Source organism: Passer domesticus, chromosome 28, assembly GCF_036417665.1.
Source record: "Passer domesticus isolate bPasDom1 chromosome 28, bPasDom1.hap1, whole genome shotgun sequence".
Taxonomy (NCBI): domain Eukaryota; kingdom Metazoa; phylum Chordata; class Aves; order Passeriformes; family Passeridae; genus Passer; species Passer domesticus.
Genome location: NC_087501.1, coordinates 5,082,979 through 5,107,975, shown reverse-complemented (window position 1 = coordinate 5,107,975; position 24,997 = coordinate 5,082,979). Strand labels below are relative to the sequence as shown.

General features: G+C 46.7%; 1 protein-coding gene across 2 annotated transcripts in view; it reads right to left on the bottom strand.

Moving 5' to 3' along the window:
* Positions 1-3,596: 3,596 nt before the first annotated feature.
* The window catches only part of DPYSL2 (dihydropyrimidinase like 2), a 52,350-nt gene continuing 30,949 nt past the window's right edge, over positions 3,597-24,997 (bottom strand). For both annotated transcript variants that reach the window (XM_064400536.1, XM_064400537.1), the window contains 11 exons: positions 23,684-23,848; positions 22,842-22,903; positions 21,687-21,767; positions 20,750-20,818; positions 16,654-16,774; positions 13,405-13,561; positions 13,112-13,253; positions 12,752-12,922; positions 9,513-9,692; positions 7,419-7,584; positions 3,597-6,414 (listed from right to left, as the gene is read on the bottom strand). In XM_064400536.1, the coding sequence (XP_064256606.1) occupies positions 6,323-6,414; positions 7,419-7,584; positions 9,513-9,692; positions 12,752-12,922; positions 13,112-13,253; positions 13,405-13,561; positions 16,654-16,774; positions 20,750-20,818; positions 21,687-21,767; positions 22,842-22,903; positions 23,684-23,848 (1,406 nt within the window). In that variant the 3' untranslated portion in view covers positions 3,597-6,322. The remainder of the gene's footprint in view (positions 6,415-7,418; positions 7,585-9,512; positions 9,693-12,751; positions 12,923-13,111; positions 13,254-13,404; positions 13,562-16,653; positions 16,775-20,749; positions 20,819-21,686; positions 21,768-22,841; positions 22,904-23,683; positions 23,849-24,997) is intronic.

Genomic DNA, 24,997 nt, shown 5'->3' with positions numbered 1-24,997 from the left:
GTGCAGCTGATTTCACCTTTCTCAGACTGTTTTGTTAAAAAATCATGCAAAGAGTCTGTATAAAATCCTCTGGGGGTGGCTCTGATGGGGGCAATCACTTGCAAAACTTGCTGCGGAATTATGTGTGTAAATTTAAAAATGCTGTGAAAAATAGCATTTCCTATTATACTTACAGCCAGACTTGATGGGGGGGGGGGGGGGCGGGGCGGGGAGCTGAGGGGAGGCGAGTGAAAGAAGTTGTTTCAGATGTGCATGAGCCAGCATTTATCTAATCCAGGATAATGTGAAATATGGCGGGTTTTGGTGTTGAAAAGCAACATATAAAAATGCCAAGGCCTCTGTGCTTTGGGAAGTAAGTGATGTGAACAGGAGAGAAAACGAGAGCCTCATGAAAGGAATAAAAACTCGATTTAAACACGGGTATCTGGTGCCCTCCTGTGGAAATGTGAGGAACAAATACCGGGTGGATTTAAAGAGCAGATCCTTCTCTGCTCTAGAGCCAGGCTGGGAGAGCTGGGGGTGTTTACCTGAAGAGGAGAAGGCTCCAGGGAGAGCTCAGAGCCCCTTCCAGTGCCTGAAGGGGCTCCAGGAGAGATGGAGAGAGACTTAGGGCAAGACATGGAGGGAAAGGATACAAAGAATGGCTTCCCAGAGGGCAGGGTTAGGTGGGATTTTAGGAAGAAGTTTTTCCCTGTGAGGATGGTGAGGGGCTAGGATGGATTTCCTAGAGAAGCTGTGGCTGCCCCTGGATCCCTGCAAGTGTCCAAGGCCAGGTTTAAGCAACCTGGGGTAGTGGTAGCTGTCCTTCCCCATGGCAGAGGGTGGGATTGGGTGAGTCTTGAGGTTCCTTCCAAACCAAACCAAATTCTTAGTTCTCTGATATTAGTTGTTCTCATCATTCCATGGAACACAGCCCCAGGAGGTGGGGGAAGGATGGCTCCAGACATGAGCCCCCAGGTTCCAACAGATCCCAGAGAACACACCCACACATCTCAGGGGTGTCTTCCTTTATTGTGAGAATGCAGAGCAAGAGCTGATGGTGAGAGATACAAAGCAGACCAGTTCAGATCAGAAGCAGAGAAAAATGAACCATGAAGATGATTAATCCGTGGAATAAATTACCAAGGGATTTCCTTCCATTTGAGGCTTCTCAAGTCAACACTGGAGGGCACTAGCCAAGTTTTAGTGGTTAATGGTCGAAAAAATGCTTGTGGAAAGAACAACACATTCAAGCAGAGTGGTAAATCCACAGCCGGAGTGCCAGAGCTGGAAGTCACAGTTCACAGGAGTTAGCAGAGGGCACCTCCTCTGGCCTGAGTTATAGAAGAGAAAAAATAATTTCCTCTGATTGTTTACTTTATCTCTTTAATGAAGAGAACTTTGTCCCACCCCTTGCCCCAGGTTGTTCCAAGCCCTGTCCAGCCTGACCTTGGACACTTGCAGGGATGGGGCAACCACAGCTTTTCTAGGAATTCCATCCCAGCCCCTCACCACCCTCACAGGGAGGATTTGCTTCCCAATAGTCCATCTATCCTACCCTCTGGCAGTGGGAAGCCACTCCCCCTTGTCCTAGCACTCCAGGCCCTTGTCAAAAGTCCTTCTCCAGATCTTTTGAAAATCTGGGGGGGTCCTTTGATGTAATAAATTGATGGATAAAGTTTATAACTCGCTCTCTGTCTGATTTGAGACAAGTGTCCTGTGAGGCTTTAACAAGAAGAGAACACATTCAGATGATTAATATCTCTATAACATTGAAATACCCTCCAATATATTAATATAACCGACAGGATGTATGTGTGTGTCACATCACAGTAATCATAAGCCCTGTGCATGTTCCACATTTATTACATCCTAGATCATTCCCGAGATGATCCATATGCCTCGAGGGAGCTGGACCTTTACCTTTCCCCACGTCCTGCTGCCACCTGATGGCACTGAGTAAAACGGATCCTAAAGCTTCTATAGTACATTGACATTTATTGCTCTGCCACCAAGGGATAAATCAGGCTGCATTGTCTCCATCTCTGATAACTGACAGTTCCTGTTCCAGGTCAGAGTCACATTCATCACCTACGTTATTTCTTCTCCTTTGAGCCACAAAATACTCCACCGATGTTACGGTCAGATTAAATTAATTGGGCCTTACACAATGGGCCGACAGAGAACCAAATTAGCACCTATTAATGCGCTGTGGGCTGCCAGATCAGGAATTACTTGGATTAAGGGGCTGACCAAATACAGCTATTCCTGTGCTCCTGTGCAGCACCAAACCAGGGCTGCCCCACTGACCCGAATAGCCTCCTGAGCTTTCTCCCTGCCTCAGTCCCACAGCACACGTTGCATTTAGATCTGGCTGTTGGCAATTCTTCCTGACCTCAAAACCTTCTCTACACTACCAGGTCCAACAGCTTCCCTGAGTCCCTGACATTTATTTCCTCAGGAAGAGGTTTCTCCTGTTCCAATTCAGGTGCTGGAGGAAAAAATTAATGATAGAATAAAACCAAATGGATGCTCTGCGGGTGTGTGTTAACCAAGTATCAGAGCTCCAGGCTGAATGCACTTTCACTGGGATATTATGGTTGGGATTAGCTGATAAATCTTATACACAGCTACCCACCAACTCTGCTCCATGGGACCTGATTGCACAGATACTAATATTTATTATGCCAATAGCCAAATAACAGCATGTCACTGGTGCCAGAGCCAGGATCCTCATGTTAACCAGAGGTCTCTTTACCAGGGAATGACCATTGACCCCTTCAGAGAAGATAATAAGGAAAAGCCACTCTGTGGGGTGCCAGGTTTAAAGTTGTGTGGAAGTTCAATTCATTTCACAGAGCACTCCAGCATCTGGGTTTGTTCAGACGAGGAACAAGAACTAAAACTCCTCACAAAGACAATTGCGAACTTCAGCTGTGCTCAGATTTGGGGGAAGATCCCCCAGAGGGCTGAGTTGGTGGTTGTAGGAATGCAGCATCCAACATTCTGAGAGCTGACAGGGATGCTTGTCCCTTGTCCAACCACCACCACCCCAAGTTCCACTGGTGTTTTTCCTGTAAATCCCAACCATGACCACCTGAAGTTCTTCTGGTGTTTTTCCTGTAAATCCCAAGCACCACCACCCCAAGTTACACTGGAGTTGTTCCCAGCTCCAACTCTCCCCACTCAGCTGCTGCCTGTGGCTCCTATTTACGACTGTGCTTTTTTCCCCATTCCTTGGGTGGCAGAGGGTCCAAGCAGATCCACACTGGGGGCTGAGAGCTATGCCAATACTTTTAGGGGCTTTTGCTCACATTCCATCAGTGATCCGTGCAATGCAGAGCCAGGATTTTTCAGGCAACTGTCTCTGCTTTGCCAAATGCTGTTTTAAACAAAGTGCCCTCAGTCACAGCTTGCTTTCTCCAGGGAAAATGACTCTGTGGCCCATCAATTCATCTTTACCATCACACAGGAGTTCCTCTCCAGCTCTGCCCCTGCACATCTCCACATCAGCCCACCCCAGTCTGGTTTTCAGGGCTGTTTGTCCATGCTGAAGGCAACAGCCCAGAACGCAGTGACACACAACATGCAGCGCCTCAAGACACAGGTGCACCTACTGAAACAACAACATTTTGTCTTTATTAGGAGTTCCCATGGTAATATAACACAGAGTTCTTAAGGAATAAAACACAAGACTTGGGGTTGGGATGGGGGGGGGTGTTTTTGCCATTGAAACAATGGTCAAATATCAGTACTCCTCTTTGTCTACACACATGATCAGCTTTAGCACTTACAGCTCCTCCACTCATGGTTCACAATCACAAATCCAAGGGTTAAATCCAGCTAGTATTAAATCCTACTTTTTTCTTTTATTATTTTTAGAGCTTCAAGTCACTGCGGTTAATTAATTAATTCATTAAGTCGTCTTTTTTTTTAGCATTTACATATGACATTCATTAAACAGACACAAAGCGGACGAGCTCTCACAGAAAAAACATGCTTACATAGCCTGCAAAAAACTTTTTTTTGTGATTTTTTTTCCTTTCCTTTTCAAGAGCAAATTAAAATTTAACAAGTTATTATGAGTCAGTGAAGGAAAAAAAAAAGGAAGACTTAAGTGAATACTGAAGAGCCGCAAGTGTTTCGTAGAATTGAAACGGATCTACAATTCTTTTTTTTTTCTCCCCAACTCGTTCAAATTGATTTTAACATACAGGTGACAAAGAAAAATATTTAAAAATGAAAATAGCTGCAATATATATATTAAGTTCATGGATTACTTAACAAAAAAAGTGCAAACTCTTTATGCAAAACTAGAAGACCCAGGAGTTGAACCTAAATGCAAAATGTGTGGAGGAATATGGCAAAGTTTTTCTTAACTTTCGTGTTCAAAGGGGCCTAAAGAGTTTAGATGCTGCAGCTGGGAGCTGTAGCTAAGTAGCTTCCAAAAACTTTGCAAATCCCAGCGTTGATACCTCATAACAACAAATTTGGTAGTCATTTCTTGAAAGCCTTCATATATATATATATATAGTTGGGTTTTTTTTTTTCCCCTAAAAGAACCTGTAAACAGCATTTAAGAAAATACAGATATGGACAAACAAGGTTGATGGAGGTGGCAAAGCACAAAGAGAAGAGGGAGCAGAAGATGCAGCCAAGTCCCAGGGCAGGCAGACAGTGGAGGCAACGCTGTGGTAATAAAAGCTCTCTGCGCTAAAACAAGTCCTTGGGACTGCTGAGCCCTCCAGCTATGCCTAAGTGGGGATGTCATGGCACAGGTTTATCCTCCAATGTCCCAAAACCAAGAAGCCTCCAGTCCCAGAGCTACCAGACCTTTAATCCCAGAGGGTGGTTAAACACCCAGACCCTGCTGGCTGCCCCAAAGCTGAGGCATTCCTTTAAGGACCACTGATGGTGTCTCAAATCCTAGGCATGTGAGGCAGGGTGGGGAACAGCCAGGCCTTCCCATGGGGATGTGCAGGACTTCTGCAGGGCTGGGTAGCTGTGACATTCGTACAAGAGATTCTCAGCTGCTGGGGACCAAGCCAGCTCCCAGTTACAGCAGCTGGGCCTGGAATGGAATTGCCACAGGTGCTCAGCACACACTCCCTGACTGCCCTTTGCGAGCTAAAGATAAGCCCTCAAAGCTTTAAATAACCTCTCTTTGATGGCCAGGGAGGGAGTTTCTGCTACAAAAACCTTTCAGGCAACGTGTTGCTCTTTGCCCACAGCTCTCTGCCTGTCCATATCCACCTGCAGGGACAGAAGAAAAACTAAGTGCTACAAACTCTTCCAGATACTCCATCCCAGCAGTTCATCCCAGATGGTGTCCAGCTCCTCTGTTTCAACCAGCTCAAGATCTGATGGACTGAAGAGCCTACGGACCTGCTCCATGCCCTTACTGCAGCTACGTGACAAGAAATGGCTGGAAAATGCAACTAAGGAACACCTGAAGTACCAGGGTGGCAGTGGCAGCAACACTGGTGGGAGTCTGTGACTTGGATGAGGTTTGGGAAGAACAGGGAGATTCCCAGTTCTCAGATAAGGCTTCGTAAACACAATGATACAAACATATTGAAAACACACGCACAAACATTAAAAAAAGTTTCCTCAAGGACCTAATTTGCAGCAAAATCCAGAAGAAAAAAGAAACCAAGGAAAAACCAACGGAACAGAACAGAAGTCCCCAAGGATTCTGGCTCACCCACTGGCTGGGGTGATGTTCTCTGCCATTGCTAGTGCTGGGTCCTGTTTCTCTCTCCTGGCAGCATCTAGTGACCTCAGCGGAGTGGAGAATGGCCATAGACAGGCTGGGATTCCTGTCCCTTCGTGATTACCTAGCTAATTCTGTTGGAACACAGAACCCTACAGAATATCCAGTTTAAAACCCTTGAACTACTCTTCTGCTTGACATTAAAAAAAAAAAAAGCTTTTTTTATGCATTTATTTTTATTTCTTTCTTTTTTGTGTGTATGTGTGTGTGTCTTGAAGGCAGCTCCTGGGAAATTCACTTTATCCTTCCTTTACTAAAAGAAAGATGCTGAATAGGACAGAGACCACGTATCTCAAATACCCTCTTTACATTTACTCTTTCATGTCAGAGGTGTCAAAACACGGTTTATTTCTTTAAATGTGTAAGGGGCTGGGGAGGGGGGGGGAAGTGCGAGGGGTTGATGAAGATGAGGAAGGAACCTGAGGGGACTGAAAGAGGTGCTTTTACTTCAGCCCCTCCCCACACTGGGTGCCCGCAGTAACTGTCACAGGCTCTAAAAGAATCAAAAAGGGTCTCCAGGTGCCCCAGTCCCCCCAGGGTGTACCCGGTGGGCACAGGAGGGTTCGGTCCTTAGCCCAAGCTGGTGATGTTGGCACGGCCACCCGGCGGGGCCACAATGCGCTGGGTCGTGCGGCGTGGGATGTTGTCATCGATCTGTGCCCCTGCGGGAGAGAGAGGAGGAGTCACCAACTCTGCCAGTTTGAAATCCATGTGGGTGTGGCACTTTGATGCTGCCTTAATGGTTGGATTTGCTCTTAAGAGGGCTTTTCCAGCCTAAACCATTCTGCGATTCTGTCTTTGGAGGAAAAGCCTTCACTGGCCCACGCTGCCTTAATTCTGCTGAAACCTGTTCTGCATTAATAATATCTCTGCCCTGAGCACCTGAAGCACCAGCCCTGCACAGGTAAGAGTTGGATGTATGATTATCCCTTAGCCAGCTTTCCTATCTCTTTCTATAGTCTCCCCTTCTTGCAACTGGAACATCAGCTGAGAAATCAAATCTTCCACATCCCAGATCCACAGCTGCTCTCAGCTGGCAAAGTTCTCTTGAAGTTTGTGTCATCTTAAAAAAAAAAAAGGGTTTTTTGCTACAGCCTCTTAAAACCAGAAAATTCCCATTTCTAAGCACAGTTGGAATGGTCTTAAACTGAAGGAGGGCAGAGTTAGATGAGATATTGGGAAGAAAGTCCTCCCTGTGAGGGTGGGGAGGGGCTGGGGTGAAATTCACAGAGGAGCTGTGGCTGCTTTATCCCTGGGAGTGTCAAAGGCTAGGTTGGATGCAGCTTGGAGAAACCTGGGATAGTGGAAGATGTCCCTGCCCATGGCAGGGGGTGGGACTGAAAGAGCTTTAAGGTCTCTTCCCACCCAAATTATTCCAGGATTCTATGATCTGCCCTCTCTAGACAGCCAGCCGAGGACTGAGCCCAGAACACATTGGAGTGCTCAGCATTTGTGTGACATCATAAGAAGAAGCAGGAATTTAGGACAGCTCCTGTACTACTCTTCTTCCTCCCTAAAGGGAAAAGCTCCCAGCTAAAAGCCCCCCACAGCCTCTCTCATTCCATCCCTATCCCAGCAGAATGAACTCAGAGCATGGGAGCACAAACCAGCTGTGATTTCAGTGCAATAAATCACTCAGCAATAAATCATTCCCAAAATCACATACCAGACAAGCTGAACCCAGACTGGTGCAGGTTCCTCACGGGCGGTGCCTGCTGTTTGGCAGGAGAGGTCTTGGCTGAGGACGCTGGTGTGACCGTTTTGGGTGTCACCGACACCTCACAGACTGGGCCATCGTAGAGGCCTCGGGGCACCCCCCGCAGCTCAGCCAGCTGCAGGGAGAGAGGGCAACATGCCTTAAAACACAGCTACAACACAACCCTAAAACACAGCCACAACACAGCCCAACAGCTGCCCAGATGTGGCTCAGCCAGTGGCACACATTTCAGGATTGGTTGTTGGTAAGAGAATTTGAAAGCACACAGCATCTCCTTTGTACTGATCCCTGGGGAGCTGCTCTCTATCTATATTTACTTTGTATCTATATCTAGATTTTGTCTATATCTATTTTACTTCTATATTATATCTATATATCTATATCTTTATATCTGTAGCATATTTATATCTGTATTATACCAACATCTATATGATGTGTATTTCTATTTAATACCTAGCTCTATATCTGTATTATATCAATATCTATTTTATATCTCTATTATATCATATCTATATATCTATATGTTTCTATCTATATCTGTACTACATCTACATCTATTCCTATTTTATATCCATACCTATATAAATCTATCTATATAAATCATGTCTGTGTCTCTGTCCAACCCAAACAGTTTTGCAGCAAACAACTATTTTCCTACAACCTAAAACCAATGTTTGTGCAGCTCAACACCTTCCACGATGGAGAGCTGAGGTGCTTTGAGTCCATGAGCACCCCAAGGCCCCTTGGCAATATGCACTTGGCTGCTCTGCACTCCCAAAACCCCACTTTTGGATCATCCTTGCTGTGTGGTACTGTGAGTTGGGAACAGCATACATTCCTATTTTGGCTCTAGATTTTTGTGCAGGACAAGATGCCTACTAATTAGTATGTGACATGGAATGTGCTGTGGCTCCAGCCAGTCTGTCCCCTGCCCCAAAGGTGCTGTCATTTAATGATCCCAACCTACCTGCCACTGGATTAAAGGCTTCTGACAGGTCTCAAATGCACCTTATTACTCATTCCCAAAAAGCCAAGCAGTGCTGAGACCAGCAGGGCAGCCCAGAGGAGCCAGGCTGGCTTCAATGGCCAGCCCTGGAGCTGCAGATTGGGATAAATGCAATTATTCCAGTTGAGATGCTGCCCAATTGGATTTATAAGTCAGACATGTATTTCTGTGGGAGGACACAGCAGAAACCAGGGATCTGTTCTCCATGGGGCTAAATTATGCTAGGTTGCAATTTTGATAACTTGCAATGTCTTCAAAAGAAAATCAAAGAAAGATGATTTTCAAGGAGTGGGAGGATCACTTGCGGCCACCAGAACCAACACAGCTCAGGAGTTGTCCAGGAGAGGGCAACACTTCAAACAGCAAAATAATTTCTTCCCAGAAATTATTTCACCTATAACTAAACTCCTTCAATTCTCAGCAGCTGAGTTCAGTGCCATCTCCCGTGTCAGGCAAATTCAGGCATATCAAAAGACCTATTCAGTTTTGAATGGGTGCATTTTACAGAATCACTTTCCAACTATTTTAGCCTCTTAAAAATAGAACATTGTTCCTTTTAAGCAGTTTGTAGGCTGTGCCTGTGACTCACTAGTCACCAGACAAGAGCATCTGATCATATCTGCCAGAAGGGAAAGCAGCATAACATATCTGTAACAATAAATTACAATCCTAAACTGCTGCTGAGAGCTTTGATATATAAATGCTAATGATAACTTCTCCTAGGACCTCTGTGACAGGAGAAACCTGGTCGGTTCTGGCTAGTTTGACTCATGGCCAAATTCAAGGGTTCCTGGACACATTTCCAGTTCGGCTGTCCTCAGACAGAGAAAAATTAAAACCTGCAGAAAACCCAAGCTCAACGCAAAGTATATGACTTGAGTGAACAGCAAAAATGAAAGAGGAACGAGACAAATGTGGCTCTCATCCAGGAAACAGCAGTGTGGCCTGAGCCAGGGGACAGCATCTGTTTTCCAGCCACTTTAACTCGGGGTTGTCAGAGGGAGAGAACAAATGTGCAGCCAACCACTGACACTCACCCTGCTCCTGGCTTTGATGCGCTTGTAAACGAAGTCAGGGAAGGGTTTCCTGGGGATGTACCTCCCAGAGCCCTCAGTGACGTGGAGATTCCCATCCTCCAGCACAATCTTGCCCTGGCTGATCACCACCAGGGGAGATCCACGGCATTCCATGCCCTCGAAGATATTGTACTCCAGAGACTGCAATGAGCAAAAACAGCACATAAGGCAAACATACTCACTCAGCAGAGCCAGCTGGGCTTTAATTAGCAATCACCAGCCATGCTAATTGACAAAATTTTAAGGGCAGATGGAAGCAAACTCAACAGTGTTTACCTGAGCTGTATTTGCCGTGATTTAATAAAGGCTACTCTTAATTATCAGTCTAAGTTTAGAGGTTTATTAATGCAAAATTTCCATTGAAATAAGGTTTATAAAAAATTCCAGAATGGTTCGGGCTGTGAGGGACCTTAAAGTTCATCCCATTCCATCCCCTGCCATGGGTTGGGACACTTTCCACTAGATTCAGTTGCTCCAAGCCCTGTCCAACCTGGCCTTGGACACTTCCAGGGATAGAGCAGCCACAGCTGCAGGAACATAAAACACAGTCTCAAATGAGAGCCTCCCTGTTTAAATATATTTAGGCACCTATCTCTGTTGAGCTGGGGGCAGATTCAGGAGCCACAGAAAGCTTTATGTGAGTTTCCTACTAAAAAGAATAATTCTGAAAAATCTGTATTTCAAACCAGTGTTTCGGTTGATGGGTCAGGGACCAGGACAATCTTATTTTATTTTAATGGGATTACTCATCCTCAATTAACTGGATTGGAAACATCGCACCATGGAAAATAGGCAAGTGTAAAAGAAATCACTGCAAATGTGAAACGTCCTGGAATGAGATGCACTGCAACCATGTAATTTGGGGACTGTTACTCTAGTGATCATCTCTGAGTCAAATGCAGGTCTTTTTTACTGAGTTAATGATGGAGTTTGCCCTTGAAGTGTGTTATAAGTATGGGCAGGCCTGAGTGCAGCTTTGCAATTAGCCAGACCAGTGGTTAAACTGAGTCTGAACCAGGTCCAGCCTGAAAAAAACTGGGGTGGTATAGAGGAGGAGGCTGGGTCAGGAGTTTATGGATTAGGCTGCTTCCAAGAACAACACCACCTCCCTCCCCAGCTCCTGATGTTTCCTTGCCAGAGAGTGGCAAGAGCAGTGCGAATTCTTGGAAAATATCTGTAAGTTGCTCGAACATTTCAAAAAGTAGCAATCGTCCAAGGCCACATAATCAGAGGGTGCCCCTGTGCCTGATTGTCAAGGGGCCTTTTGTTTTCTGCTTGGCCAAACCAGGATATTCAGACTCCAAGGGCATCACTTGTATCAGTTTCTCCTCTAACACAAGGCATTGTGAGACCCAAAAAATTACAGAATTTCAGAATCATTAAGGCTGGAAAAGAGCTCCAAGGTCACTGAGTCTAAGCTGTGCCTGATTCCCACCTTGTCACTGGCCCAGAGCACTAAGTGCCATGTCCAGGCTGCCTTCCTTGGACACCTCCAGGGACAGGGACTCCAAACCTCCCTGGGCAGCCCCTTCCAATGTCTAATTACCCTTTCCATGGAGAAATTCCTCCTGATGTAGCTTCAGGTGTGACGCCAGGTACTACAACAGGCGAAGCAATGACAGGGGATGAGGTCAGAGATGTGTTGGTAAGCAAACAAGCTGTGATTGCTCAGCTTTTCAAACTCTTGGGAATGAGAGCCCTTCCTCCTCAATGCTCTTGGCACAGCTTAAGGGTGCAGCCTTTGGCCACAGCTGAGTGCTAGGGTCTCTTACACACTTCAGGGTTTTGGGGGATCTGCAGCTCTCAGCAGACAAAAGTACTTCTGAATGGAGCTGGTTCTCCTTTGCCTTGCCCAGATCCATGGCAAAATCACAGAACCAATCCTGGCTGCACTTGGGCATATTCACAAAAGAGAATGTCTACGAGTTCTGTGTCGGGAAACTGAAAGAGCCCAGCTCATTTCCCAAAGACAACAGCCACTAAATAGAAATTACTTTCAAGCACTCCACCCAAACTACTTCCAGCTCTTTGAGCTATTCATAAGCGCAAGCCCAGGTTCAGACCATGAATTCTGGCACCTAAAAGCAGTGAGTCCCTGGGTTCCCTCTTCTTAAGTAATTTCTCTCCAGTTTGGAAAAAGTCTGAAAGCACCTCTAAGGTGACTGAAGTGACCAGACTCCTGGAATTCCTCTGTCAGAAGCCTAAGCAGAGGCAATGAACCAAAAACATCTGTGACCAATTCTAACAAAGAGTTAAGTCACAGGGAAGTGAACCAAACCTTTAAAAAAATTATGTTTCCTTGTGAATGTGCCCGGGGATCCAAGTGTGGAAGAAAATTTTGCTCCTTCAGCTCCAGAGTGAATGAAAGTATTCATAGGAAAAAAGAACAAGTAGTTTTTTTTTTTCCAGGGAAAGATTCCATAGGTTCATGGTCAGCAGCAAAACAAGTTGTCAACAAATGCAAACAGTGGCTGCTTTCTCTGAGACAGGGCTTGAATGTCACAGGGAGACTCTAGCCAGGCCCCTGCACTGGCACCATTCTGCAGATTCCCACAGGCTGAGACAGCTTGATAACTGCAGGGGCCAGGTGTAAGGCATGGGATTCAGCAAAAGTGTCCCTAAGAGTGCCACCACGGCAGAAGCTGACAGCCACAAGCTGCAGAAGAGCTAAGGGGAAGGTCTGGGTGGTTTGGGTACTGCCCTTTGCCAACTAATTTGAGGGTGACCACCAGGAAAATCCTGACTCCACACACATGTGCCAGATCAGTGGGTGGTATAAATCCACTCAGACCCTGGATCTGGGCCAGATTTCCAGAAAAAGTGTCCATGAGCTGATAACATTTCAGTCAAAAGGGGCAGTTCCCATTCCCACCACTGGCAAGCCTGGATGTCATAAACAACGTGTTGTCCTAAGAGGCCTTTGCATAATTTAGAGGATTTAAAGCGCTTTCTGTGAGCTCAGATCTATGCACCCAACACTCAGGAAGAGCAGACCTGCTCCCTGCTCCAGAGGGAATCCATGTGATTTCAGATGGACTCCTCCTGCTCACACAAGTGAGCTCCAGAGTGAGACCAGAGAGGGCTTCAGGCACAGGGAAAATGAGCCCTGAGTTGTCACAAGCTCCCGTTGCTGACAGCATAGCCTGGCACTGAAGAAGAGAGGAGGAAAGGAAGCAGAGAATGATAGGAAACATCCTTACTATGTTGTGAGTCTTGGCAGAGATTGTCTTGACGCTGTCAGGATCCCAGATCACCAGGTCGGCATCAGAACCCACGGCGATGCGGCCCTTCCGCGGATACAGGTTGAAGATTTTGGCTGCGTTTGTGCTGGTCACAGCCACGAACTGGTTCTCATCCATCTTGCCAGTCACCTGGGGGGACACCACAGGAGTCACTGCATGAGCCAGCTAAGAGCTGACAGTGCAGCAGATTCCCAAGGATCTCCACAGGGGTAAAAACACCAAGTGGAAGGACCATGACAAGAAAGTAGCACATTCCTGCAGCTCCTTCTACTCTGAATGTCCAGCTGAAAACGTAAACTCATGACAAGTGTGACCTACCACAGCCTTATCCCAGATGATGGACATCCTCTCCTCAGTGCCATTGGTTCCTTCAGGGATCAGGGTGAAGTTGTCCTTCCCAACAGCTTTCTGAGCAGTGTTGAAGGTGCAGTGGGCACTGCCAGTCACTTGGAGGTCACCACTGGAAGAAAAACAAAAGGTATTCAAGATATTTTACTGCCACAGGAATGCTACTGACGGTAAAACAGATTTTTTCTTGCTGGCAGCAACATCCCTTATTTTATCACCCATTTCCTCATGGATGTTGTTTGAACACAGAAAGCTCTACTCACCAGGACAGTAGTGAGTTGAGAAAATCAGGAGTGGTCGGGTCAGGACTCAGTGGTGGGGATGTAACAAAAGCTGCTGCTTTTGCCCAGTTCTTGCTCCAGTAGTGGGATCCATCGGTGCCCAGGCTGGCTGTGATGGGCTCTCCATACACCACGGTGCCTGTGGGACAGGGACATACATAACTCTTCTGTGAACACCAAGGAATGTGCACATCCAGCCTGGTTCCTGGCAGAAAGCATCCTCCTGGGAAAGGACACGTGCTGCAGGGCTGCCTGGTGCTTCCTCCAAAGCATTAAATAAAGATATTGCTACTGAACAGCGCTGAGAGCAGCAAAATGTGCACAATCCTTTACACAACTGCAGAGGTTGGCACCAATTAATTGTCCTTGAAATGGTTACTGTAAAGATTTGTTTTATTGTTTATATTCATTTTATTATTTATTTATCCAGAGCCAAGAACTTTGTGGAAGAAGCTGAGAGCAACTGTAAGGGAGTGAGGAGATTCAGTCTGATCTAGAAGATATGTGCAAGAAAAGAATTTTTAAAATTTTTTATAAATTGTAGTATGAATTAAAGACCTTCTAACAAGGCCAGGTTTCTTGGAGTAGGGTCTGTGCACAGACCAGGTGGGAGAAAACTCCTTGCAGGAAAGTTTTTCTGCATACAAAGAAAACCCATCACAGGGGAAATATCAGAGTTCCTGGTTCACAAACGCAACGTAAAGGAACTCTGTGATCCCCCCAAGGCACACAGCAAATCTGTGGCAGAACTGGGAAATGGAACTGCATCTCCTGACTCTGTCCAGTGCGCTCACCACCAGTGCATCCTTCCTCCTCATTAACATTTTTGGAACCACATGAAGGAAGAGCAGATCTGTAAGGCCAGGATACTCTGCAAGCTGGAACGTACCAGCACCATCTGCACACCAAGCAGATGCTGCAACTTCAAAAGCAGCACGAGCTGGCAGTCATAGGAATCTGCTTACCAAATGCAACCTTGCCAAAATCTGCTCAGTGCCCACCCACCTGCCTCCCCAAGCACTTCATGGGTTTGGATCTGCCTACCATGTGGGCAGCTGAGATGACAACCCTAAATACTTCAGTCAGGAAAGATGGGCAGAGGGGCAACCAGAGCTGGTCAGCAGGGTCTCACACCTCACCATGCAGAGTGAAAAGACAGAATATTTCTTTCACTATATTGCCAGAGCTACTGTTATGTCTCTGGGGTCTCAAGACAGCTGGGAAAGAGCCCACTAGCTGAGGCAGGATGATGATTAACCGGCTCCATGCTACTCCCAGGACCCTGCTGACACAGGAGGTCCAAGAGCAGACTTTGCTAGTTTCCAGGAGCAGATGAAGAAGCTTCCTGACATCACTGGCTACAAATAGGGTTCTGAAATCAAAACAAGGCCAAACACACGCTGTCTATTAATGGGAGGCCTCTTGTGGTCCAGCACATTGGGGATATTGTTCTGCAGGGAGTGATGTCTTTGGGTCCCAGATCTGCCAGCAACAGTCTGCAGGGAATCTCCTCCACACAAAAGCCACTGGGAACATCTGGCTTTAAATAACTTCTGTTCTTTGCCATTTAGCAAACCAATCCTTGGACTGATTGTTTTTGCCATGGATAGTCTTCAGTTACATTTTCTCTATTGTTTGGGAGGGTAAGACCAGTGCATGTGGCCCCTCTTGGTTACTGCACAGCATTTAACCTGAGTTATTTGAAAAACAGAACAGAGGATAGGGCACCATTTATACCCCAAATTCTCTTTATAAGGAGAAAATGCATATTGAATGAAAACTGTGTGTTTTGGCTCGCTCAGGAGGCTGAGTGAAGTGATCCCTCTGGATCATTCATCTGGGACAATCCCAGCACCTTTAACAGGCAGGGTAACATCCACGCAAGCCAAGCTGTGTTTTATGGCTTTCTGTCAGGATCCAGCTGTGTGCTCCCAAAGCCCAGCCCACTTGCAACTGGTGGTCTTAGGATACCGAGTGTAGCAAGAAGGTATTTCCATTGATGCTCCACCTTTGTGGAGCACATGCCTTCAATATTTTATCTAGAAAAGAGAGACTTCCCTGGCTTTCAGGATACAACTGCACTATGACATCAAGTCCTTTCCTGGGGGGGAATGCAGCATGCAGCCACATTGCTAGGTCAATGCATCTTCCTTCAGGATGATTCTCTCTGATGGAGCTGGGAGTGAAAGATTTATTCCAAACAGCTTGAGCAGCTTTCACAGACAGCCTTGAAAACCAGTCCTCCTCACCAAATCCTTTTACAGGAATCACGGGACCAAAATACTCCTGAGCTGATGCACAAACACCAATCTGTTTGCTGGAAATCAGCTCCTCTCACATCAAACACCCAGATGGAAAGTGATGACATTTGTATACCCATCCAGGCTCTTTTAGGCAGCAGAAAATTAAATCCAAGCCTTGTGAGGAAAGAAGGGGGTAAAACATCCCTCCTGGTTACTCACCCAACCTGAGCAGCTTTAAATAGAAGTGAAAGGTTCAGTCACAGGATAAAGCAGCAGACAGCACTCACTCAGTGGGCAATCTGACTCCTTGAGGGCCACGCAACATGGGCAGGGCTTGGGGGAAGCTCCTGCATCCTTCAGAATAGTTCAGCTCCCTCACAAGCCTCAGTCAGAGAGGAGAGACATGAGCAGCAGCATCCACAGCAGGTCTGAGTTTTGCTTCTTGCAGCATCCCCAAGCAGAGTTATCAGAGGCTGTCACAATTCCCAAACCTAACCCAGCCTGCTGATTCCCATCCCTGCATGGATGTCAGGCTATGAGTTACACCACAAGGAAAGCATCTATTCCACAAGCAAGAAGCACAGCAGGCAGCTGGAACTGGTGGGCCTCTTTGGCTACTCCAGCTAAATACAACAGGGCTTGTGAGTCAAGAACTCTGCCAGGAATCACTACTGACCCCAGGAAGCATGGCAGAAAGCACCAAGGGAAAACCACAGCAGCTGGAAGGAGGACCCAGTTGCAATCTCCAGGGGAATTCACTATATGGAGAGAGCATGGAATGACTCTGTGGTATCATGAAGGCACATGGCTTGGTGGGGGACGATGAGTGTGAATAGACAAGTTCAGGACTGAGCAGAACAAGCAGCTCCTGGCTGTGACCCAACCACTGAATCCTTGTGTCTGGGAAAGTAAAAAGAAACTTTCCTGTAGGGATGAAGCTGATGTTGGCAGGAGCTGAAGTGCATGAGCTAAGGAGGAAATAACTTACCCTTTTTCCTGGCTTGAGCAATGACATCAGCAGCACTTTTGCTCATCACCTTGGTGATGTACAGGGGGCAGTTGGTCTGGTTGGCAATGGTTATTGCCCGGTTCACAGCCTCTGCCTCCACCTGAGGAACAGAGGCAGCAGCAGGTCAGGGATGCCCAACAGTACCCCACTCATCCTCAGAAGTCACAGACCCTGCTCTCCCAGAAAACAAGGAGTGACAAGGCATTTCCCACCTCTGAGCCTGAAAAGGCACAGCGTAATCACAGCAATCAAATGACATCAAGCTGCAGTCCCCTCTCATTAGCACTTTTTCTCCCAGGCTGCTTCAGAGCCTCTCTACCTGAACTAAAACAACACTCCAGGTGCTCAGGGTCAGAATGATTAAGCCCCTTCTTTAACCCAGACAAAAATAAGGAACTAAATGTTGACGCAACAGAACTGCTTCTGCTCCAGCCCACGCAGAAGGGAGATGCTGCACCACATACTCTGGTAAACCACGTTTGCAAACAAGCCTCCTAAATTGTACCCTCCACTACAATCTCTGGCTTGGGATCTGAGAAGAGTGTGAACCACCCCATAAATCAACTGCTTTTCCTTGTATGTGTACAGAGAATTAACCTCAGCCAAACTGAGGGTCACGTTGTAACTGCAGCCTCAGGATGGTGGGCATCACTCTGATTTTATGGATCACACATCCTAATCAAAGGATCCAGATGACAGATTGAACAGCTGGGTGATGCTCACTGTGCCTGCTGCCAGCAACGCCACAGACATTTTCCAAGTGAACAACAGAGGAAACAAACCCAGAGCATCTGGAAATCCCACCAGATTTCCCAATGCAAGAGGCTCCCAGAACCCCTCCCATGGACTCTGGTTGCACTGGCACACACTCAACACTTGTGAAAATCTGCTCTGCAGTGACTGATCACAGCCCAAGTGCCACAGATCATCATCACCTGTCCCAGAATACATTGCCCAGACAGGATGTGTCTTATTAGTGGAAGTGTCCAGGGCCAGGTCGGATGGGGCTTGGAGCATCCTGGAATAGTGGAAGGTGTCCTTGCCCATGGCAGGAGTGAGACTGAGTTGGCTTTGAGGTCCTTTCCGACTCAAACCACTCTGGGATTCTGTGATTGATGGCTCTAAACACTGCTTGGAGGAAAAGAACCACCAGCTTAGGGAACCATGGCCAGGATGATGTTCAAGTGTCCTGAACAGCTCTGCTCATGCCAGCAAAGCCACCACCTGCGCCCATGCCCTGTTTGCAGCCAGAATGCTCCAGGAAAACAACAGCCAGCAGTTTTTACAGCAAACCAGCCCCCCAGAGTCAGCAGGGCACTCTCTGGGACCCAAAGGGTTACAGCCCCAGGCAGGGGATGTACACGAGGGAGTATTTTCTTGACCGGATGCCCCAGGCATATGGCGAAGGCTGTGAGGGAGAGTTTTGTTCCAGGATGTTGGGCCCAAAGTGTCACAGCCAGCAAGCAGCACTCACAAAGGATGAAAAGAAGATCCAAGAAAAGCCCAGTCGTCCCTTCTGAGAGACAAGGGGAGGACTCAGACAGGACAGAGCTTCCAGGCCATGGCCTCCCTTTGCAAACTCCCCACTAGAGCGGGTCTGTGCACGGCTCTGCCTCTGCAGCACTTGGGAACCACATTTCCACTCAGTGCCTCAGTTTCCCTGCAGGCAAAGCAGGGATAAAACAACACACACGCCCAGACTTTTGGGCAGAAGGCATTTGAGCAACTGTGAAGCAGCAGGAGAATATTTTCTGAAAAAGGCTGCTGAATTCCTGCCTTGTGCCCAGATGCTATGGTGACAGGCATATAACAATAACCCAACAAGTAGTCCAAAGGGGAATGTTTGCAATTACCAGGATGCATTAGAAGCCCTAGCACAGCAGTTCTCTTGGAAAAAAAAACAAAAACAAAAACAAAAAAAAAAAAAAAAAACCAAAACAAAACAAAAGACAGACATTTCCTGGAGCATTTCTACTGCTTGTGCTTCCAGCATTTTTGTGGCTGAAATAAAAACAAAAAAATTATGGATTGCTCTGAAAAGTCATCACAGAATGAACTGAGCTGTGAGGGGGAGAGTTTTCCAGAAAGTGATGGGTGAGGCTGACTTGGGATGGTGCTGTCTTAATTCAGGCCCTGTTTTCTGGCTGGAATAACATGCTGAACACTGAGGTGAGCAAAGCGAAACCTCCGAGTCAGCAGTGAAATTTCAGCCTCAATTTGAGCCTCCTGCCAGCCTGGGAATTGAGATGTGTGCATTCCAAGACACAAGTGCATGTGGCCAGCTCCTGAATGCTTCACTCTGATGTATGCTACCTGAAATGAGGAGGAGTTTTGAGTTAATAAATGTTTTAGACTTGCTCAGCAACTCCTGCTGGTTTGCTGTAGATGGAGGTCTGAATGAAGGAGCTGTCCAGTCAGATGCCAACCATCCTTAGGACGGGCTTTGCATTCCCTAAAGGGCAGCAGGAAAAGCCAATTCTAGTGTCAAAAGCACCCCAGAGAGATACCACAAACATCCACTTCGCTGAAGTCAACAGGAATTAGGGATCTGCTGCCACCCCTGGAATCTGGCCTCTATCACCAGCCAGCCCAAGAGGAGCTGGATCTTTTTAAAAGCACAGAGTCACTCCCACGCTGCAGAAAGGGGGAGGAGGGAACCAGATGACATCGTTTCCTGCTCTGTTTCCTATGACTTTCAAGGCAGAGAATGTTGGACCAAATGCTTCCCAAGCCTGGGCAGGGCACAGCTGAGCTCAGCTGCACAGAGGCTGCCCCATGTGACATCAGGGAGAGGCTTCACTGAGCCTCATCTGCAGCAGCCACGTGTCCTCAGGCTGCCTTTTTCCTCCCTGCACCGAGGTAGAGCACAGTCCTGGACAGATTAATAATCCATCCACCCCTGGGAACCACACAACTCATACTTTAAAGTTCCTGCTCCATGAAGGATGAGCTCTTAAACAGCCAGACACAACTTGGCTGGTTTGATGTCCAGATCCTTTAAGGTAAGAGCAGCGTTCCTTTGAAAACAACACAAATGGAACTCACTGAAGTGTCACACCAGCATCTGTTCCCACTCCCCTGATGCAGGCCAAAAAATATGTTCAAAAACCACAAACTGGATGAGTGACTGGAAAGCTCAGTGCAAAGTGTTTGCTCACAATTTCAGGAAGCAAAACATTCCAGCTCTGGGAGCCATACACAGATTCTGTGTTCTGTGAGGATTCACTTACAAGTAGAGATTTTATTTTTTTTCCCCCCAGGCAACAGAATGATTCATGTTCCTACTGAACTGCCTCTGGATGCTGCTTGTTGGAATCCAGGGGAGGAAATGGAGAGTGAGCATGAGGGGCATGTGTGGATGAGCTCACACTCCCAGCTCCCAGCTGCCACATCTGGAAGGCAGAAAAGCCCCATAATCTTGAAGGAACAAAAAGAGCTGCTTGTACAGAACAGATGAACCCCACAAACCTGGAATGCCACGGTGAGGTGTCCGGCTTAGAGACAGTGAAACACTGTGAGTGAAGAATGCAATGGGAACCAACCTCAAAGGCAAAGTTTTAAGTCTCTTTAAAACTTCTGGGATTTATTTCAAAGACTTAGAGGGATTGGAGTGCTTGTCCCTGGAGAAATCCATGGGGAAATATGAAGGGTAACTATATTAAAGTGCTGTGCTAAGGCCTGAGCAGGACCTCCCCTCTCTGGTACATATTTTCTGTGCCATCAGCAAACCACTTAATCCATTGCTGTAAAAACCACCACCCCATTGGTAAAATTTCATCAAAATATAAAATAGCACAGTAATGGAAGCTATGGAAGTACCAAAAACAATGTCAGGATTTAGGCATATATTAAAAAATTCTGCTAATTCACTGGAAGTCTGACAAAATAATGACCAAGAGGTAAGCCCAAGACACTACACCTAGAAAGGACAGTAGCAGAATTCCACCAACATAACCCCAAATGCAGAAAAATCCTGTTTCCAGCCATATTCATCCCAACATGAAGTACTTAATGGCAATGCAAAGATGTTACAAATTGGGGAGGGGGATAAATGCATAGGCAGGGGAGTTCTCACCTCTTCAGGTCTGCTCAACACATGCCCTTCAGGGCCTGTGATCCCCAGCTCCAGGATCCTTTGCTGCTCCTAAGGCAGAGAAGAAAAAAGAGCAGGGATGAGATTTAAAGCAAGAGGGAATTTTTCTTGCAGCACACACAGCTATTGGAAAGGGGTATGAGTGAGATCCTGAGCATCTGTGCTGCCTAAAAATCACATGGAGCTTTGCATAAGGGCCGTGCAAGAAAGTCCTGTCCAACTCCCCTTGCTGAGAATAGCCAGAGCTCACAAAACCTTGCTGATTTGTTCACAGGAGGTCAAGGAAACCTTTTATTTGGATTCACTCCACACTGGGTTCATAGCCCCTCGACTTTCAGCACTCATTTGCGTCTATAAAATCATCTTTAAGATGTGGCAAAATGATAACTCATGGAAAAAAATCATCCTGCAAGTGGGCTCAAGGACTGGGGTGGGCTCTTGCCCAGCCAAAGAACACAGAAATCCTCTGGGTGCTTGAGACACAGTGTACAAAGTGAGCTGGAGATAAGATTAAATTGAATACATTATTAACATTTCTCCCTTGCTGCTGTATCAAGGATAAACAGACCCCAAACATCAGCACCCCATGTACTGTACGAAGCTACATCTCTTCCCACTCCCCCTCTTCTTATTTCCTGCAGAACATTTTGTTGCACACAGTGACAGCCACACCCAGCTTTTCACTTTCGGGGAGAGAGGCAGAGATGCCCAATATCCACCCCAAACTGTAAGCTGCCACAAAAACCTATTCATTCAGCATCCAAGAGGTTAAACACTGCTGTACAGCCCCGCTCACACGCTTGATACAGCCATGCCATGCTCTCAAAAGCTTGGGTGGCTTCTCAGTTTGCAAAGGAGTCAGAATTTAAACCCTTCCCAGCATTTGAAGCCAATAACTCAGAGAACAAACAGGCCATACCTCAGCAATGATGTCACCGTTCTCAGCATGCACTTGGGCTGTGGCGCCAATGTCCCGGATCACACTTAGGACCTCGTAAATCTGGGGGACAGATAACACACATCACAACAGGAGCACACCTGTTGGGAAGGCCACACCCCAGACCCCCATAGAAAACAGAATTTTGCAGAAGAGAAAAGAGAAATAGAAGCACTAAGCAATATAAGATGTGGTTTGCTGGAGAGATGCAAACCATTTTCATGCCTATCACCGAATCTCTCAATTCTACAGCTGGATGCTGCTGATGTGGCAAAGAGGAGTTCTCCAGTGGCAGCTTTGGAGTACGGGAGGAAGAAACAGCAACAACTCAAGCCCCACAGCTGGATGATTTTAAAGAACTTGCAGAGTTGTACCTGTTTGATGTCTCATTTACTGGTGCCTGGCATGAAAAACATCCCTTATATCTGAGTGGTGGGGGCACGTTCTCCATGGAAATCCAGTATCTGGAGGTAGGAGCAGTGTGATTTCCCACTCCAGCAACCAGTCTGAGAGGGCTCAGGTCCAGCAACCCCCAACTGGCGCCATCAATGCTCCCTCATCAAAATGTTTCCAGAGCCCTCAGAGATAACTCACACACCAACACTCCCAGGCATTCCTCTCCTTCCATACCTTCAGAAACATAAACTACCCCTCTGAACAGCTAAATGTGCCCAAATGTGCCCACCAGAACAGCAAAGAGGAGAGCAATTAATTTCTTTCTAAGGTCCCAGTGATTCTACCACCAAAAAAAACACCTCTGCACTAGGATCAGTTTTAGCTTCTAAACAGAATAATTATAATTAGCCCAGAGATCTCCCTGTTCTGCCCTGTGCAGAGGCATAAAGCAGCAATTCATAGAACTACTACTGCTTCTACCCCAAAGGAACTGGGAAAAAGCCTCTGACCTCTCGAAATGAGAGTTTTACCATTGCTTCCCCCAGCCAAGCCTTTCAGGGTTTGCTGTTGGTTGGGTTTTAATTAAAAAAATAATCTTCACACCAGAGCTATGGGTGCTGTTGGCAATCTTAGGTACTGTTACACACATAAAGATTGGAACCAGGAGAGAGTGTCAGATCCCAGGATACTGAATTTAAACACTAATTTGTTTCAAATTAAACACAAAGCCTTCCTTCCTACCTGAGAATCACTGAGCTGAAAGCGATCTTTGAAAGCCATGTACACCAAGAAGGAATTCACACCTGGGGGAAAGACAGCACACTGCAGGTAAAGCCATGGACTACAATCCCTAAATCAGCCCCCAGCAATAATTCCATGAATTCACTGTAGGAAGTTGAGTAACAAAATAAAAGCAAAAATGCATTTCACACAAAAGCAGAGACTGGGCCTGCATGGCTGATCGCCCTCACCCTCCAGGGAGAACAATGAGAAATCTGTGTCTGTGATGTGTCCAAACTGACCCTGACTGATCCTAAGCTGGCTTTTCCTCTCCAGCCTTTAGAACCAGTAACAGCTGTCACCCAGCACGTGTGGGAAGCTCCCATTACAGCATAAAATGCTGGGTTTTGAAACTACAAACAGGATGGAAAATTACTCCAGCCTGAGGATGAAATGCCAAAGAAATAAAGAGGGGGAAAACCTATGAGGTCTTTTTACTCAGCTCTTCACTTTTAGCATCCAGAGCTGGATTGGTCCTCCTGGGGCTCCTATTTCCCTTGTTTACAGCACTTTAATGGCTGCAAGTGTCATCAAGGGCACTGATGAAGCCAAAGGACCTTCACGCAGGAGCTGCTCTGCATGGGAAAAGCAGGAGATTCACCTCTGGAAAATCAGTGCTGCAACACCAGTGTGCCCCAACCCCTGAGCCCTCTGCAATCCCAGCTGCCCAAACCTTCTCAGGGAGCCAGAATGGCCCTAAAACAGCTTTATTGGGATATAAAAGTAAAATACTGCACAAGAGACAACCTTAAATAATAGAGGATCCTGAAAAACAAGGAGAGACAAGGCTTCTCTGAGCTTACCATGATCTTTAACCAGAGCTTCCATCTCTTCCTGGACACCTTTATGCCACTCAGTGATATCCACGTGCAGGGAGTAGTCACAGCAGGATTTGCTGTCTGCCCACTCTCGCCACTGGTCGAACGCCGTCAGCAAACTGGTCCCAGGCTCAGGAACCACGTGGTCAACTGGGAATGACAACCAAAGCACCAGTAAATTGCTGGTGCAGAAGCTTTCCTGGGTGCCCAGGACAGCAAGCACAGCTGTGCAAAGGCTGCTGCAAAATCAAGGCATCCTCTTTCCCCTTAAAATATTTCTAAGTTTGCAATTTCTCAGTGGTTTTTAGAGAATGCAGCCACAGAAGTCGATTATGGAGCAGCAGCTGAAGAAAAATTAGTTGTTACTACAACCTGTTTACTACAACTGTTGGTGCTATATATCCCAACCAGGAGCACCTTCCAGAGCACTGGAGGAAGCAGGACCAACAGTTTGTGGTTGGAGAGATCTCTCTGACACTGAGAAGGTCCTGCTGCCTCTGGCACCTGCTCAGTTTGATCCTCACACCAAATCCAGCAGCAACTGGATTCACAGGCAGCTGCAGCTGCAGGACATCCTCAATGGGTGATGAAAGGGACCTGGATCTGAAGGTTCAGTGTGCCTGGTTTTTATTTGAGCACATGGAGTCCCTGAGATCTTCAAAAGACACAGTGAAATTAAAACAACAACAAAAAAAAAAGGCAAGTCAGCATCTCCAGTACAGAACTGAGAGAGTAGGAAAAGCCTGTAAGATTTCAGGGGTCACAAACTGGGAAGCACTGCTGGGGAGGAGGAGAGGGCCTGGCTTGATTCTACATTAAAACACACAGAAAAAAAAAAAAAAAAAAAAAAAGTAGCTTCAATTATCAGCAGAGAAATCCCAGCACTACTTTTTTTTTATAAACTTTATGGTGATGATCAGGGTTGCTCTAAGTCACAGCTGGGATGAGAGACAGAGCCCGTGGGTTCCACTCACCCTCAGGGCAGAACAAAGCTTTGCTTTACCCCCACACAGACACAGCAGCCAAGATTTACTGGTTTTGCACTGCCTGAAGAACCAGACTCACACTGGGAAAGGCAGCCCAGCTCTCCTGAGCAGCCATGAGCCTCAGTCACCGAAGCCAGCAGAGACCTGTCAGCTGCCTGAGCTGTGCACACACTGCAGAAAGCCAAGAGCTCATCCAGAACAACCATCCCTGCTGCAAAACTCTGCCCACCCTCTCCCATTTGCAAAGGGAGACAGCTTAGAATATTTGCGCTTTCCAAAAGGCTTTTCCCCTGGAAGCATCACACCAAGGCAA